The sequence below is a fragment of the Glycine max genome, chromosome 20, assembly GCF_000004515.6.
Source record: "Glycine max cultivar Williams 82 chromosome 20, Glycine_max_v4.0, whole genome shotgun sequence".
NCBI classification, from domain to species: domain Eukaryota; kingdom Viridiplantae; phylum Streptophyta; class Magnoliopsida; order Fabales; family Fabaceae; genus Glycine; species Glycine max.
Window position 1 is genome coordinate 39,760,381 of NC_038256.2, and position 18,250 is coordinate 39,778,630.

Genomic DNA, 18,250 nt, shown 5'->3' on the forward strand with positions numbered 1-18,250 from the left:
CGCCGTCACCTCTCTATTCTGCCGGACCAAGGCCTTCGCATCTCCACTCACCCCTTTCGTAAGTCCACAGGATCTTTCGCTGTACTGCAAAGAGGGTGTCAAGGGCAAATCGGGAAAGACGATTATCTAATGGAGGAAGAAAATGATAAAATATATCAGCCATCGATTCATATTTTTGAAAATCTAACGGTTGAAAAATTTCTTCTGACGGTGCGAAAGGAGTTTGGCTTGTGCACCGTAGACACCGTCATACAATCCCTAAGCCCCTTCTTCTTCCCGCGCCTTTCTTCTTCCCATCACTCTCGCTTCTTCGCCGTTTTTTTTTCTGTTAGAAGAAAATGGTTACAGAGCACGGCATCAAATTCGGCGTCCACCTGATCACCAAGCACTTCGGCAAGATCGTTGCTGTATGTAACTCTTAATCTTCACGGATTTTATTGGCATTCAATTCATTAACGTTGAATTTTTGTGCAGAAAGTATGCGAAAAGCTATTTAGCCATGGACCCCTCACTTTGGATCAGTTGGTTCGCTACACTGACTTTACTAAGGACCAAGTCAGAAACTCCCTACTTGTCTTAGTTCAACACAATTGTGCCCAAGCATTTGTTTCTGCTCCTCAAGATGATGGTAACATACATAGCCCTATTATTTTCTCTATTATTGTTATCTACATGCAACAAACATGTTGCAGTAAAATAAAATTAATAAAAAAACGAATTCCTAACTTTAGTGGTTTTGATGCCGTGTCTTGATTTCATAAATTCATGTAATGTAATGCAATGAAATACTGCTCCATTACTTGGTAAAGTGACACGATGATGATGTTCTGAATAAATATAAATGCAGATGATGATGCAGACAGACTGAGAGTTAGAACTCAGTACTTGGTGTTGTTTGATAACATAATCCATCGGCTGAGGTTTCCCAAATTCTTGGACATTGTGTCGCGGAAGCTTGATGAAGAAGTCAGCTTGATCCTTATTATGTTTCTTTGAAGCTTTTTGACTGTGGCTTGAAATGCTGAAACTATTTTCCACTTGTTTTGCAGTGTGTGAAGCTGCTTGTCGGATTGCTTCGTGATGGTAGGCTTACCCTCAAACAAATGGTTGACAGAGAAAGCCAAGGAAAAGGCAAGTGTTTTGTGATGCATGTAATAGGTTGAGCACGGTTTTGCTTATATTAATTGATTTAATTCTTAAAAAAGGTATGTTTTACACAAATTAAGAGTTGTGTAACCTACTGACTAAATCATATGTGGTTTAATCATAATCCTTTTGGTGAATCAGATGAGTGAACTGTAGATGACTTTTGAAACTATGAAAACAAAGAGTATCTTTGGAGTGGGTCAAGGTACATGTACTAGGAGTGTGGTTCTCTTCGGGTTGAGTTATAGGAATGGTACATCATTCACAACTTAACATAAGGAAAGGGTTTAGTTGGTTTGCAATTGGAGGTAATGATACTGACAAAGAATTTTAAGAGTCTATCTAAATTACGTTACAGGGAGATATATTACTGGACCTATTGAACAGTATATTTAATTTAATCAAACATATACTTGGCTCTCAATAATATGTGGAAAGTACTATATTTAAAAGATGGTTGAGCTAAACTATATGTCTCAAAATCATGAATCCTTTCAAATTATTCTATCTCAAATCATGTACTTTCAGAAAATGCTGTGCCTACAAAAGTTGTACGAGAGACACTCTGTAAACTTTTGACGGCTCGATTTGTTGAACGTTGCCCTGCCCCTGAGCCAGTTGTTTCTACCTCATTTAAGGAAACTACTACTAAGAAGCGGGGTGCTAAGTCTGCCAAGGTAAATTAATTGTTCATTCAGGTCAAATTTCTTTAGGTAGTTGGGTTATCTTTGAATAATGATTTGGGGTAAGAGGCATTTGGTGTCTATTTAGTGTAAAGCACATGGGGTTTCACTAACAGCTATGTTGAGGACTTGAAGATTTGTTTCTTTGATTATCTCTTTTTCTTGTTTTGTTCTTTTGTTTAGAAGGATTTCTTGTCCTTCTTCTCTTTGTAATTTTTTCACTTCAACTTATTATATTTCTTCATCATTACTATTACTATTATTATTATTATTATTATTTAAATTGAGCTTACCTTAGTCTTTTACTTATTTTTCTTTTGACTTAAGAGCAAGACATTGTCCCTGCTAATTATCCAATTTTGTCATCAATTTACTAGTTCCTTATTGAATTTTGTATACGCCGATGACCCTTCATTTATGGCTTCCTGTTTAGAATGCTTACATTCAAATAAGTGCTTGAAAGTGGATAATTGATGAGCATTCAATGTCTTGTGACCTGGATATGAGTTTTCTCAGCACTTTCTTATTGATATTTGATAATATATGCCTTGTAGATATTTGAAGCACCAGAGACATTAGAACAACGCGTTGTAGATGCAGCAGTGCCTGGGGATGTAATCAGATTTTCACTCACTGCAAATATGGGATCTAATGTTGACAGAGAAACAAATTCAGACGATGTTCCAATGATTAGTGTTGAAGAAGATGTTGGTAAAGACTATTCTCACCTCATTAATCAGATCAACTTAGTAGTTCTCAGTTAACAATTTTTTCATGCAAGTATAATTTTTTGAACTTGGATACACAATTTGGTGCAGCAAAAGAGGAGCAAATTCTTTGGCGTGCAAATTTTGAGGAGTTTATACGTCATCTTAGGCATAAGGTGCATTTTATAATAAATTTCTTATCTGAACATTGAGCTATTGCTACCCAGTCTACTTTTTTTCCTTGTTTTTGTTAGAAATTCTTTTTTATTTAACTTACTGAGAAAGGGAATTGAACTTCAGAGTCGTAAAAACATACTACGTAGCCTGTGATAGTTTGATGTTTTGAATAAAAATTACAATTATTTTTTGTGCAGAGAAGATATATATACTAGGGTTATATAAATGATGAAAGCTATATTAGAAATCCCCTTGTCTTTCAAAGGGCAATAGTTCTGTCTAAAAGTTGTCAAACAAATACTAGTAATGATAGATGTCAATCTGAATAAACCAAGCATGAAATCACACACATTACTTGTTGATTGAAACTGTACGTTAACATTGGGCTAGGTCAATTTAAGTTGACAAATTTTTTTTGAGCTACGTTCAATGGCCATCTTTGACATACGCTAGCATCTATCTGATTCACATGTTACCTTAATACCTTCTATACTCTACTAACCCACAAATTTAAAATGTTTTATGGAATCAGCTAAAGTAAGAAACTCACGGTTTTGGGTGGCGGCTATATTTGCATCGCCGGATGACTGGATCATTATATAGTGCTTCCTGTAAAGCAGTTTGGCATTTACTTATTTTTCTTTGTCGATGCTACCATATTTCCTGTTGCTTGTGTGATAAATGTGGCAACAGGGATTTTGTACTATTGTTTCCATGCTCATCAGTTTTCTTTTTAATCGTATTAGTACAAGATTGTAAAATTTTCTTGGGCTAGTGTTTAATTGATTGAGATGATTTTTTTGGTCTTTTGTCTGGATATTATTATCAGAAGCTTACACTTAAATATTCTATAGGTATTGATTGAGAATGTAAGAACTCAGCATGATGATGGAACTGCTACTGTCTTAAGTGCAGTATTGGAGGCAACAGGAAGTGTAGAGAAAAAAGTGAAAATGGATAATTCAGGTGAACCAGATTCCTTGCTTTATGAATTTGGAAACTCTTATGGGACATTTTATACAAGGGAAATTTTTAGTTTCTTGGGAATTTTAAGTTGGGAAAGTTTATCTCCCATGTTTGGTTTGTTTTTTAAAAAATAACATTCCCCATGGAAATTTTTTTGCTATGTTTTTCACGAAAATATTCCTATGGGCAAAGGTGAGAATCTAACTTTCCCTAGTTAAAAAATAAGGTTTATTGCGGTAAAAATATCATGTTACTCTTATTAAATCATTTAATGTGGTAAATAAATAAATTTTGTAGTAAAAATACTATGTTACTCTTTTACTCCCAGGAAACTTATATGATAATATATATGACCAACCAAACAAATTTAGTCATTCCTACGAATCATGATTCCCAGGAATGATGATTTTTGAGCATGAAAAAATTGTTCTTGTACCAAATGCTCCCTTAGAGATTTTAGAATATGGAATATTATTTATAATTAAGATGATATACACATGGGTTAATATATACACCGACAACCTTAACAAAAATGGAAAGAAACTAGAGTTCCATGTCAGATTTGTGGGATTTCCTATTAAAGTAACAAGTAAAATGGACTATTTCTAGGGATACAATACGATAATTTTTTTCAAAAAATAACTAAAGGTATTTTTCCACATTCCCCCTCAATATGGTGAATAGGCACCGACAAATTGTTGGTCTGAGTGGTACTGGACCTTGTCCCCTAAAACATGGTTCCATTTCAAGCCTTCTGGATGGAAAAAATGTGGTTAGGAGGGGAGAACCCACTAGGTTCCCTAACAGAGATTAGTCCTTGGCAAAACCAATGGATATTTCATACAAATAACATGGTAATAAAAAAAAAATATGGTGAATAGGTATTCTCCATTCCTAACTCGTACAATATTCTAAAATGTTGGAATGTTTATATCATATCTGCAAGCTGACTTGTTTAGGCACATAGTGTATAAATTAATTTACTTTCCAATTTTTCTTTGATTAAGTGTGTGTCAAAGTCGATGTGCTTTGTTTGATCATCTTTTATTGTGGCTGGAAAAGATATGTTTTTTTGGATGGATAGAATAAGAAGGGGAAAGAAGGAGAGAAATTTCTCTACCACTACGCTTGTTTGGATGAGTGAAAATAAATAAATAAATTGTAGAAAAAAAAAGCTTTTTATACTAATTAAAAAATAAACTCAACTTAACAATTTGAACTTTTTACTATGTTCTTTTTGCCTAACATTGTTTTTGTTTTTGTTTTAGAAAGTCATTTAATTTTTAGAAAAGGTAAAAGAATATTAAATGCAACATTTTCCCCTACTTTATGTGGCAAAAAAAACTGGTGGGCTCTTCCCTCCCAACCATGTTTTTTTCATCTACAAGGCTTGAATTGAGACCTTGGTTTAGGGGACGTAATCCAGTACCATTTGGACTAACAACTTGTTGGTGCCTATTCACCATATTGAGAGGGGATGTGGAAAAACAGCTTTAGTTATTCTCATGCTGAAATACCATTAGGAATTTGGCTTTTAATCGAACTCAATCTATGTAGCCAACCTCACCTAGTGTGATAAGGTTATTGTTGTTTGGTGTGACTTGTCTATCAACTAATTCATGTTGATCATCTTCCTCGGATTTTGGTGGAAGTAATGTGGCTATATATATATATATAGATGTGTGTGTTTTGGTTCTGTCTCTCTGGTTGTTCTCTGTTTTGTTCTTTTGTTAAGAAGGATTCTTTATCCTCTTCTTCTCTTGTAATTTTTTCTGTTGTAATGAATTTCTTCTTTCTTTCATCATAAAAAAAAGACCTCCACAGCACCACTAGTATCTCATAGTTCTCTCTTGACTTATACTATATTTTCCTATGTTTCAGTTCCCTTGTCACTGGATACAATTATCACAGAGGTGATGAAGACTGATACAGGGCGAACAATGACCATAGATCGTATTAGAGCTTCCCTTGTCCAGTTGGGTTGTTCACCGAGCATGATTTTAGAGGAATCATATTGTATTGGTAAAATTGATACCTATTTTCCTCATGGTAGACTATTTCTTGTTCTTTTGATATAAAACATCTATCATTTTATTTTGTTACTTGTTAATGTTGAAGAACTCTTCCCTTTTCAGATTTGAAGAAAATTATTGAACCGGCTCGAAATGAAGAGGTTTTTATATCTTTATGTTCTTTGCAATTATATATATATATATATATATATATATAGAGAGAGAGAGAGAGAGAGAGAGAGAGAGGGATCAACTTACTCTAACCATTAGATTTCAAGAAAATGAATGATGAGGATGAAGATGAGAAGTAACTTTAAAAGAGTTACTCTTAGAGTAAGTTGATCTCTCCTCATGTTGCTCATGTAGATCTGTCTGACTTTTTGTTCTATGTTGCAGGTTGAGTCAATTGTGTTGAAAAGGTATGGAAGGGATGCCTACAGAATGTTCAGGCTACTGGCAAAGGATTGTTGTTTTCACGACACAGATCAGGTGATTTACTCTTGCCAATGAAGTTGACAGAGAATAATTTTGCTAATATACAGAGTGGATTCTATAAATCTTCTTTCATCAATGTGGGCAGTCTGAGATTTTAGTCCAATTAACTTGATGCTTTAGAATTATTGTACACTGCAGTAACCCCATGTGGGTTTTGAAGTTTGAACTATTAGAGTAACGACATTTAGTGTATGTTTGATATAAGTGAAAGTTTTGGCAGTGAAGATTTAGTGATGTATTTTCATTTTTGAAAATTTAAGCAGCAAATGTGTAATTTTTACAAAGACTTTTATTTCTATTGCCAAAAAAATTTGAAGTCCTCAATGTTTATTAAATGGTACTATTGGCATTTAATAAAATAATGAGACTGTATAAAAGGAATGCATTATCATATAATAATAAATGACTAGCATACTAAAATGCAATAAGTGTTGTTCTATCTTTTTTTTTTTAATTTAAAAATAAAGAATAAATAGTTTTAGAAAACAACTTATTAGTTATAAATGTCTTGTATTTAGGATACAATTTGTTTTTTGGAGACACCAAAGAGACCAAACTCATGCTTGTCCTATTAGATAGGATATATATAGCGTGAGTTACTGCTAGAAACTTTCAGTGACCTTTGATCTTGAGCTGTTTCCCTCTCAAATATATTTGTAGTTGGGTATTAACCACCATCTAAATCATTTTGACGGCAAATATTTTATTTTCAGCACTGAATTGAGTTATCAAACTGGTTGTCCGTCTTGATGAAGCATAAATGCTGTATTATGATAAATTTTCACTTACTGTCTTATTATACTGTTACTTCTTTGTTTGCCTTGTCAAGTATTTATTGTTTGTTGTTCTTGTTAACACTAGAGGTGCTAACTGTTGGAAAAATTGCCTTAATTGCAGACACCCCTTAACTTCTTTAGTTGCGGTCTCTTTGGGGGTTACCTAAAGTGCAACCATGAGGGTGGTGGTTTAGTCCCACATCGACTAGTGATATGGTTAAAATAGTGTATATAAGTGGGAGGACAACCCTTACCTTACAAGTCATTTTGTAGAGTTGAGTTAGGTCCATAACCCACTTTCTTTGTAGGGTTAAGTCCAAAATCCACTTTCTAAGACAAACATTTGGTTAGGAATCTAGGAGAAGGGAAAAGGTATCTTGGTTGAGGATTCTAAAGTATTGAAACTTCATTTTTTATTTTTGGTTACCATGATATTAGTGTAGAGTATCCACCAACTTTGTTGATGACTAATTTTTGCTGGAAAACCTAATTGGTCACCTTTAGTGGGGTCTCCCTTTTCAATCACATTTTTTCCATCCACAAGACTTAAACCCAAGACCTTGCTTAAGGGAACCGAGTCCAATACCACTTAGATCAATGACTTATTGGTTATTAGCACTTTATTTTGTCAAGCGTAACATTACTTGGTGTGTACTTGGTACTGGTACCCATTGAGTACACTTGAGTGCTCATCAAAATTAATTTGAAAATTGTATGTGACTCGAGTAATAGCTAGGTACGCCTTACCTATTAGCTGGATCTTTTTTTACCCTTCAAAAAGAATGACAGTTTCTCAAATAAATATATGGATTTTTTTGTCTTTTTTCAATCTACCTATGTTTTTTTTCCTATTTAATTAAATCCATTCATCCTTGCTTGTGAGATGTGAGTTTGTTAATTCCTTTTATTATAAATGTTTCTACAACAACCTATAAATTTTTTGTACTTTTCATTTGTATTATTTAAAAATTATATTAGTGTACCCATACCTTTTTTCTTAAAATTGGTGTATTCTCCTCGTACTTGTAGTGGATACGAATACTGTACCCGTATTAATGCAACATGAGTGAGTAAAGGATCAAACCTCCTATGTTAACATTGCAGCTAGATGTGGACCAGTTCCTGTATGATATTTTTGAGTAAAAAAAAGACATTCAAATAACCAATAATCTCATACAAAAGGCTGTTAGATTAGGATGTAACTTCATCTACGTTTACAGTCCTCTTGATGCTTCACATGTGCCAAAATCCAATGAAGGAGATTGCTAAGGTGATATTATATGCCAATGATTATGACCAGTTAGTGCTTTTCTTTAATTTGTAGATAGCAGCATCTACTCTGGTTGAGAAAAAAGAAGCTTCAAAGCTGCTATACAAGCTATGGAAGGACAACTACTTGTATATGGAGGTGACCAATCTCTTCAATATTTACACACTTTAGAATCAGTTGATATTTGTGTCTTGATATTTAATCTTCCCACAACTTAATCGTCCTTACAGAAAGTAGGTGCAACGGCGGGAGCCAAGCAAATAACTATTTTGATGTGGAAAGTGAATAAGCCTCTGCTTTGGGAATATGTACTGGACGAGATGTACCATGCTGCCTTAAATTTGAGCCTAAGAATGGCTTTTGAGCAGGAAAAGGATGAAGAGGTTAGTAACTCTAAAATTGTTTATAAATTGACCTCCGTTAAATAAAATTATGTATATAAGATTAGCTTATAATATCTAAAGCATGTGTTAGTTATTGTGCAAATCTCGATGTGACGGGCGAGAAGGAAGGATGTGGTTGTGGTTCCCCATCTTCAATGGGCTTCTTCTAAGAAGTCTTGTATTTCTTTATTATTTTTTTTAATATAGCTGATATTCATATTGATTTGCCATCATTGTATTTTTGTTGGTGTTAATGTCTTGCAAAAAATATTGAAAAAACATAATTGTAGCTGAATTAATAAAATGCCTTATTAATGATTCTATTATCTGGAAGAAGAAAAAACATTAAAACGGTTGTAGATAAACCAGCCTAGTTCTGATATGTAAACATGCATATGGATTTGCCATCTATTTTAAAGTACACATACATCAGAGCTTGCAACTACTAAGAATGTCTTTCTAATTTTTTTACATCCAAATGACTGTAATGTTTGCACTATATATATATATATATATATATATATATATATATATATATATATATATTTCTCAATTATCCAATATTCCAGTCTAATCTACAACTTATGGGAGTCTACCAACTATTAGAAAAGGAAAGTTTGTCAGGAAGCAGTCCTAGGTGCTATAATACTTCTATTTGAGCTGTTGCCATGGACTTTTGGCATAATGACAGTTTCAGCTGGGAGGATTGAGTTCCCCCATTGTTTCACTTGGTCTGATCCTTGGAAACAAAAATGTTTATCGTGGTTGGTATTTGGTGGTAATGGCATGTTGTACAGCAAACGGTGCTTCGCATTTATTTCAATATATTAATTACATTTCCTGCCTTGAGTTTCATTATCTGTCGATGGGTTCGTACTAAAAGGTTGTTCCTATTGTTTCAGCTTTTAAAGGTTCCTAAAGACAAGCTTAGGGAGCCAGGGCCACTGCAGAAGAAATACAAACGGCTACTAAATGTCCGGTTACTCATGGGATCATCATTGCTGAAACTCGATGATGCTCTGATGCTTTTCCATGACTTTTGAATATAAATTTTGGGACATTTGTTATTTTTTTCATTAAAGGAATGACCTATTTATATTTTAATAATCGAAAAAGGTATTACGAATGTCATGCCAGTGTTCATTATTTTTTCAAATACAAGGAATTCGATCTAATTGGCATGCAACTTTGAACTGAGCATAATGTAATTTGAAGTGGTATTTTAAATGTTGAAAGGTTCTTTATATTCGATGGATCTACGCCATGTCCGTTACCTATCATTATCACCGTGCCCATAAAATGTGTTTTGCTAGATTCTTTTACATTCTAAAATAAAAAATATATATATACACCCGTAGGCTTTTTTTTAAATACTAAATTAGTGTAATTTGTTTTCAAAATTAACAAGCTTAGTGCATGTTTTAGAGAGAAAAAAAAAATCAATGTCGGTTACCTATCAACAGTGCATGTATTATGACATTCTTCTGATTTCTGGCCGTTAATGATATATATTCTGGAGGTTCCGGGCTGCAACAACTTTCATTGCCCTAGGGCGGTACTTGCAATATTTTGGCTTGCGATGTATTTTGGGTTAGTATATTTAAATTTATTTATTGAAATAAATACTTATTTTAATAAAATAAGTATTTTTTTTATTTTTTTAGTGTGTTTGTTTTATATGTTTCTTTAAAAAGTACTTATATAAAAAGTATTTATTTTAAAGTTATTTTTTAAAATTTAAATAAACTCATCCTTTATTTGATCATCTTTTGGATGCTAAATACCATCGCGTGGGTAAACCACCGAAACGTGCTTGCATGAATATAACTTAAATATCATCAGGGACCACAAGAAAGGCCTACATCGAAGTGAATACTTTCTAATAGAAAAAAAATGGACACGGTTGTCTTGATTTACCGTGTTTTTTTTTTAAATCCTCCACTTTATTATAGAAATATATTATATTAATAAAATTTATTGAATGACTGATATCTCATACAATAATAAAGTCATTGCAGGGAACCCATTTTCATTGATAGAGATAGAGACTTTTCTACTATGTTGTTTTTCTTTTAATTAAACTAAGCATATTAATTTTAGCTTTGAATTAAATGTATTATGTAGTATATTATAAATTTTCAATCTTAACATATAAAGAAAGATTACATAAGAAAATATAAAGAAAGATCATATGAAGAAAAAACAATATAAAAACAAATAGAAAAATTGAGCTGTAAAGTAATTAAAATTATTTTATTTGTTAAAAAATAAAAATAACATATGAAGAATCAAATTAGGCACGTTTATAATGTTTTGTATTGGGGACTGATTATAATTCCCGTTGAAAACGTTTCTAGCCCCGCCGGCTAGGGGGATATTAAATAGGTGACTGGCTACAAAACACTGACATTAATTTACGTAACCAAAAATAATTAATATATATTACTATTTTAATTAATTTTTATCCCTTCAATATTCTCGATATATGCAATCCTAGAGATTTTCTTGAACAAATTTCTCAAAAACACTTGTATAAATAAAAAATAAAAAGTAAGATTTTTTATAAGTTAAAATTACCATTGTTGAATTTAATTATCCTCGCTTTTCCCAACAAATTGCCTAACATGTTTTAAATTATTTCATCCATCTCTTTCCGTGTATCCTTTTGCACTTTCCCCCATTCTCCTTCTTTCTCCGGCTCCTACTAACAAAATTATTTTTATATATGCTAATGATAATAGTAGACACAATGCTCTTTAGCATATGGTATATATTTTTCTTGTGATGTGCATGTATATGATTGAGTGGGTTGTTGTGGGTCCAGGATTTTACAACAATTCGTCGTCGTTCACTGATTCATCAGTTTAATCCACTTTTGGGCAGTTAATTTGATGCTAAACGTGATTCTTTACGAAGGGACATGATTGGATAGTCAGCCATTTCACACAGTCAATTTAATTAAGGGCATGCTTTATTTTTCGTTTAGGGCACCCAAACTTAGTGTAGAGATGAATTTAGTTTCGTGACATATTTAATTACCCTCAAAAACATATTTGCATATTAAAATTTTACATAAAAACTCAGTTCTGAAAACATAAGTCTTTGTGTTGCTTTTACTAATTTAAGTTTTATCTAAACATACACTAAGTTGTTCGGTGTATTCCAGTATGCAAGCGTCTTTAAATTCTCATATTCTTTATATGCATGTATGTATTTGTAATGCGGGAAGAGTTTGCATCTGATACTCTTTCTCATTTTACTCATAGTTATGCATGGTTGTATACCTGAAGAAACACCCACATGCGCCAAGGCCACGAGAGGTATTATTTATATATAGTATATAACTAATTCCATGCAAGTATTGAATTAGCCCAAATCATAAAATGCTTTAAACAAAAGCTTACGAACATAAACCTAATTTGACAACTTTGGTAGAGAAAAAAGGAATATTTTACTTCATAGACAAATTAAGAGAGATAGATTTCAACACCAAAGGGATATATATGCTTTAAAGAATAAAACTGGTAAGCAGTAACTTTAAGTGGAGACAGTGGATTATGGGGTGCATAAGGTCCGCTTCTCTCATCAGCTATTTTAGTAAAACTTTAACTATATTTAACTTCAGGTATCTTTACTATTTAACTTCATAATCATATTTTGGTAAAACTTTAACTATTAATTCAAACCACTCACCTTTATTATTTTATACGTATAGTATTTGATCTTTCTATGATAGTTTAAAAGCATCCCTCGTTGTCTAAAATGGTTCTTCTGAATTAATGATGAAGTTATAACTTCACAAGACTCTTGTAATATTTATTTTAGTTTAAAACAATTAAAGCAAATTGTGTAAATTATCGATAAATTAAAAAATATTTATGTTACACTAAGAAAATAAACAAACATGATTATTTACAAGGAAAACTAATTAAATATCTGCTGCTATTGTTAAGGATTTAAAATATTATGATTATTGTAAAGTCCTTATAATATTTACACTGTGACAAACCATATAATGTACATTGTAAATCATTAAATGAATTTTAAAATTAATATTCACAACATCTTAATAAAATAAAATAATATAAGTGATTATCTTAAATCATATTTTTTATTCATAGAAATTAATCAAAAATGAATATTATAAAGATTTACAATAACTTATATAATGTTACATTCTCTTAATAAAAGAAAATAATATAAGTGAATAAATTTGAGTTTAGATTCAAAAGGATTGGGATTTACTTTCTAGCCAGCTTGGAGTATATATAATTTCATATTAATCAAGTTATTCTTTTCTAAAATCTTTTAAGATTTAAAAATTACATTAATATATATATATATATATAATTAAAAAATAAATAACATATATAATGATAATATAATTCTTTTATATAATTACAAAATGATATAATTTATTTACTTTTAAAATAAAGAAATATCTTAATTAAAAGTTGCCATTATTTTTGGACCTCATGTATCTCTTGTAGTAGTGACAAAAAACTCGTGACTGAATAATTAATTAAGCCGCGGATTCACAAAGGACGTAGTAGGTTTTGTTCCTTTTTAAGGCAAACAAACACGGTGACGGTGGATTTTTGTTTTGTTTCTCTTACGTATCGCGTTGACTACAACCATGGCGGATTGCGACAGAGATTTTTTCTCACTTTCTTTTTATGTTTCATCCTCAGCTGCAATTTTTCACTTACCCACAAAGTTAAGCTGCGTGGATTTTTAAACGAAACAAAAACCGCCCAAAACATATTGAAGCAGAAAGAAAAGTTGGACCAAAAAAGAGACAATATTCAAACATAACGTGAGTCAAAAGGTCAACCGAGGATTATCAGAGGATAAAAATAATATTATGTTGTTTTCATAGTCAAAAGCCACGCATTCTCCTATATATTCAACACTTTCTTATAAAAATACCCGACATAGACACAACACAACCATAACTAAGAAGCATAAGATAGATCATAGATACACTGACTCAAAGAGATCAGATAGATGGAGTTTTTTCTAGGGCTATGTGGGGTTCTTGTTGCCTTCTCAGCAGCACTTTGCCTCTTGTTGTTCTCGATACTAACATTGTATTGGTGGGTTTTCCCTAACCAAAAACTTAAGAAGCTTAAGAAATTTGGGTTGGGAGGTCCAACCCCAAGTTTTCCACTTGGAAATATTGGAGAGATGAAAAGAAAGAATAGCATTCAATCTTCAGTTGTATCCTCAAATCTCTCACACGATATACACTCTAATGTTTTCCCCTACTTTTCCAGCTGGCAGAAATCACATGGTAATAAGTCTCCTATTACTCATATTATTGAACAAAACACAACTCATTTGGTCTCATGGAAGATATATATATATATATATATATATATATATATATATATATATATATATATATATATATATATATATATATATATATATATATATATATATATGCATTTTTTTCTCTCGACAATCATGTTTGAAAGACTGTCAAATATTAATCCTAACGGTAAAATTCTAACTTAGTTTGTCATGTCGTGAGAGATTAGTTTTTTCTACTATACATATCCATGAATATGAAACATAACATAATAACTTAATTGGTAATTATTAATGAAGAACTGAAGATATATATATATATATATATAATATGCATGGAGCTAGTTCATGTTAAAGATGCATTTTGATTTTTTGTTTATGTAGGTAAGGTTTTCGTATACTGGTTGGGGACGGAGCCATTTTTGTACGTTGCAGAGCCAGAGTTCTTGAAGAAAATGTCAACGGTGGTGATGGCCAAGAGTTGGGGAAAACCAAGTGTGTTTAGAACTGACAGAGACCCTATGTTTGGGAGTGGTTTGGTTATGGTTGAGGGCAACGATTGGGGTTCGTCACAGGCACATTTGTTGCTCCCCGCATTCTCAATCCCATTAATTTAGAAGCGTATTAGTTCCCTCTCTCTTAATTAAGTTGCATTTAATTTGGTACCTCAGAAAATCTCAGACGAACATGAAGATGGATCATAATTTGGCATACAATTTCATAATTAGTTTTGGATTTTCTTGGTGCTATGTGATATAGGCCATGGCAAACATGATGGTTGAATCTACGAATCAAATGATTGAAAGATGGGCTACCCAAATAAACACCGGCAACCCCGAATTGGATGTGGAGAAGGAGATTATAGCAACAGCTGGAGAGATCATAGCAAGAACAAGCTTTGGCATGAAAGACGACAATGCTAGAGATGCCATTGCTAAATTACGAGCCTTGCAAATGACTCTCTTTAAGAGTAATCGGTATGTGGGTGTTCCCTTTGGCAAGTATTTCAATGTCAAGAAAACCTTGGAGGCCAAGAAACTTGGGAAAGAAATCGATGAGCTCTTGTTGTCCATCATTGAATCTCGGAAGAATTCACCGAAGAAAAATTCTCAACAAGATTTGTTAGGTTTGTTGCTTCAAGGAAACCATCAGGTTGATGGCCGGTCAGGAAAGACATTAACATCTCGAGAAGTGGTTGATGAATGCAAGACCTTCTTCTTCGGAGGCCATGAAACCACAGCACTTGCCATCACATGGACCTTGTTGCTTCTAGCCATGCATCAAGATTGGCAAAACCAGTTGAGAGATGAGATAAGAGAAGTGGTGGGTGGCGACAAGCTTAATATCACCTTGCTCTCTGGTTTAAAGAAGGTACGTTGATGTGTGTATTTATATTATGTTTAATTTATTCAAGTTTAAATATATTTTTGCTCACCAACAAATTAATGCTTGAATTTTGTTTTTATCTTTAACAATTTTTTTTATCCTGATAAATTTAAAATTTGTTTTTATCTCTAAATATATTTAGATAGTGCTTTTAAATAAGAAATAAGATGATTTGGAGAATACTTTAGGGATAAAAACAAAAATTTAATTTTATCACCGATAAGAATGTAATTTTTTTTATTGAAAACAAAAAAAAATGATCATCAGAAATAAAAAATATATTTAAGTCATTTATTTATTTATTCTATTTATTATGATCCTGTGCCTGTCCCTGGCTACATTAAAATCTGACATGTAAAATGTCTTGATGCATTTGCAGATGAAGTGCGTAATGAATGAAGTCCTAAGACTATACCCACCAGCACCGAATGTGCAAAGGCAAGCAAGGGAAGACATTAAAGTTGATGATATAAGTGTGCCTAATGGAACCAACATGTGGATAGATGTGGTAGCGATGCACCACGATCCTGAATTATGGGGAAAGGATGCCAATGAGTTCAGACCAGAGAGGTTCATGGATGATGTGAATGGTGGGTGCAACCACAAGATGGGGTACTTGCCTTTTGGGTTTGGAGGGAGAATGTGTGTTGGTAGGAACTTGACCTTTATGGAGTACAAGATTGTGTTGACACTGCTTCTCTCTAAGTTTAGGTTTAAGCTTTCCCCAGGTTACCATCATTCACCATCTATCATGCTCTCCCTGAGGCCTAATCATGGACTTCCTCTCATAGTTCAGCCCCTTTAGAATATTCAACTCAATTTTACGAAAAAAACATGTGTAGAGTCTCATATATAGTTCAGTCTTCATGGAACTACTATTCAATTGTAGATAGTAGAAGTCTAGTAGTATGGTCCATTGTATTCTTTTTGCTTATATGTGTGTTATATAAAAAAGTTAACTCAATTTTACAAGGAAGATCCTGTATGTACTTACTCTTTCATAGTTCAGTCCTTCATATAATTAAAGTTTAGTAGTATGGGATTGTCACAGTAGGAAAGACACAAACAAATTTTGAATGACTATCAAAGCCATATTAATTGTAGAAAGGCTAAGGTAATTATTAATTAATTGGTTAAATTGATTATTAGTTCTCTAAATTATTTATTAATTTTTATTAAGTCTTTGAATTATATTTTTATTTTAAATTGGATTATTAAACGTGTTTTTGTTTTTTTTTTAATTTGATCCATGTGTCTAAATATTGTTATGAAAAATTTACTACAAGACCTAATTAGTCACTAATTAAATGTAGTATTGTCGCCTTTGCAAGATCTACATTGAGTATTCCACCTCCCCGCTCAACCCATATTATCTTATATTAAAATAAATGAGAATAAATTAAAAATTAAAAACTATTAATATATATATATATATATATATAATATTATAACATCCAACAATATTACAATATACTATAAATAAAATAATAATAATAATAATAAATAGAACCTAAAGGATAGGTCTTCATGATGATTCTCATCAAAGTAGTCACAACCGTGATGAAGTGGTGATGGTGAAGGTTGCTATTGAAATTATATTTATAATGCACATTATTTGTATCACTAGTTACTCCCTATGCTCCTTGGATTCAATCTGTCTTAAGTTTAGCAATATACTTGTCAGTAATTATTGTATCTAAAGTGGTCATTGTTGGACGCCATGACATCTGGCTCTTAGAATTCTAATTAAGTACATGGACGTTAGAAATAATTCGTCGATATAAATTGCTAATTTTCTTGCTTTGAAAGTTCATATAAATACATGGACGTTAGAAAAGATTAAAGGTGATTTATCTAGATTCTTGGTGGAATTTCACCATAATATCAAACCAGCCATTTATTATTCTCATTCTATAAATATCGAGCCCTAAGACTATATGGAGATTATAGGCGAATTCAACTTATAGAGTAAATGTACAAGGTGCTGTAAGTGATTCTTGCGAATAGGTTGAGATTTGGTTCTTGCATAATATTATATGAGAGATTCAATTTGCGGCTATTTATAATAGACATAGACAACTGTTGGATGGGGGTGTTAATTATTAATGAATCGTGAAAGAAAGCTAAAAGGAAAATAAATGAGTGTGTGGTATTTAAAGTAGACTCTAAAAAGGAATATGATGCAATAAGCTATAAATATTTGGATTTCACTAGGTTGAAAATAGGCTTCTTTACTTTGTGAAGGAGATTAATTATTACTTATTAGTGAATTCATTAATAATGTAAACGCAAATAAGGAATTTCCTTCAGGCAAAGAACTTAGACAAGGGTATCCCCGTTCCTTTTTGTCATTGTAGCAGAAAGTCTGAATGAATTTATGAAGAAGCAAAAAGCTAGGCTATTACTTTAAAGGATATATACCTGCAGGTATGATCTCAAAAAAGGTGTGACTGATTTTTTAATCAGCAAAAAATATATATCATGCTATATATAAAGGTACCAGTGGTACCACAATTGTGTACAGAGCAAAGACCTCTACCAACTTGATTTCCTACAAATTCTATATTTTGTATATCTAAGAGGAACATAGTTACAGAAAAAGGTGTGATTGTATCCCACTTCACTTATATATACCAGCGATACATTGCAATATTATAGATGAGGCACGGAGAAGCAATATTGTGCGATTTGGGTCCATAAAAAAATATTCTGAAACTATTTGAATAATTGTGCTGATGAGGCTTCAAGTGAATTTTCATAACAACTCTAGTATATACATAGCTAGGTGTCCAAATGTAAGAGAGGAGTAAGGCATCTTCATGGGAGCGAGTTTAGCTTCCACATGGCGTCCTGTCATGGATTTGTTGAAGAGATTGTTCAGACGGAATGGAAAAACCTTATCAATGTATATTAAGTTTTTTTTTTCTTTTAAGAAA

At 32.3% G+C, this 18,250-nt stretch overlaps 1 protein-coding gene and 1 pseudogene across 2 annotated transcripts; both read left to right on the forward strand.

The window, feature by feature from the left end:
* LOC100784750 (DNA-directed RNA polymerase III subunit rpc3) lies at window positions 1-9,741 on the forward strand. 2 transcript variants are annotated; one of them, XM_026127604.2, is made up of 14 exons: window positions 1-407; window positions 475-628; window positions 848-966; window positions 1,050-1,131; window positions 1,675-1,823; window positions 2,384-2,540; window positions 2,648-2,712; window positions 3,568-3,679; window positions 5,561-5,728; window positions 5,815-5,852; window positions 6,088-6,180; window positions 8,287-8,370; window positions 8,463-8,615; window positions 9,518-9,741. In XM_026127604.2, exons 1-14 carry the CDS (start codon window positions 339-341, stop codon window positions 9,656-9,658), a joined length of 1,584 nt encoding a protein of 527 aa, XP_025983389.1. In that variant the 5' UTR covers window positions 1-338; the 3' UTR covers window positions 9,659-9,741. The 2 variants fall into 2 exon arrangements, with proteins under 2 accessions (XP_025983389.1, XP_003555382.1); XM_003555334.5 differs by having other exon boundaries at window positions 3-407; window positions 5,561-5,701.
* Window positions 9,742-13,572: 3,831 nt separating this feature from the next.
* LOC100793932 (cytokinin hydroxylase-like) lies at window positions 13,573-16,564 on the forward strand (annotated as a pseudogene).
* The last annotated feature ends 1,686 nt before the right edge of the window (window positions 16,565-18,250 follow it).

What these genes read in the sequence shown, in the direction of transcription:
- LOC100784750 (XM_026127604.2), top strand. Translation starts at nt 339, where the DNA reads ATGGTTACAGAGCACGGCATCAAATTCGGCGTCCACCTGATCACCAAG. An exon ending in CGCGGAAGCTTGATGAAGAA is followed by an intron (nt 967 to 1,049) that starts GTCAGCTTGATC and finishes CTTGTTTTGCAG; the next exon opens with TGTGTGAAGCTGCTTGTCGG. An exon ending in ACAACTACTTGTATATGGAG is followed by an intron (nt 8,371 to 8,462) that starts GTGACCAATCTC and finishes TCGTCCTTACAG; the next exon opens with AAAGTAGGTGCAACGGCGGG.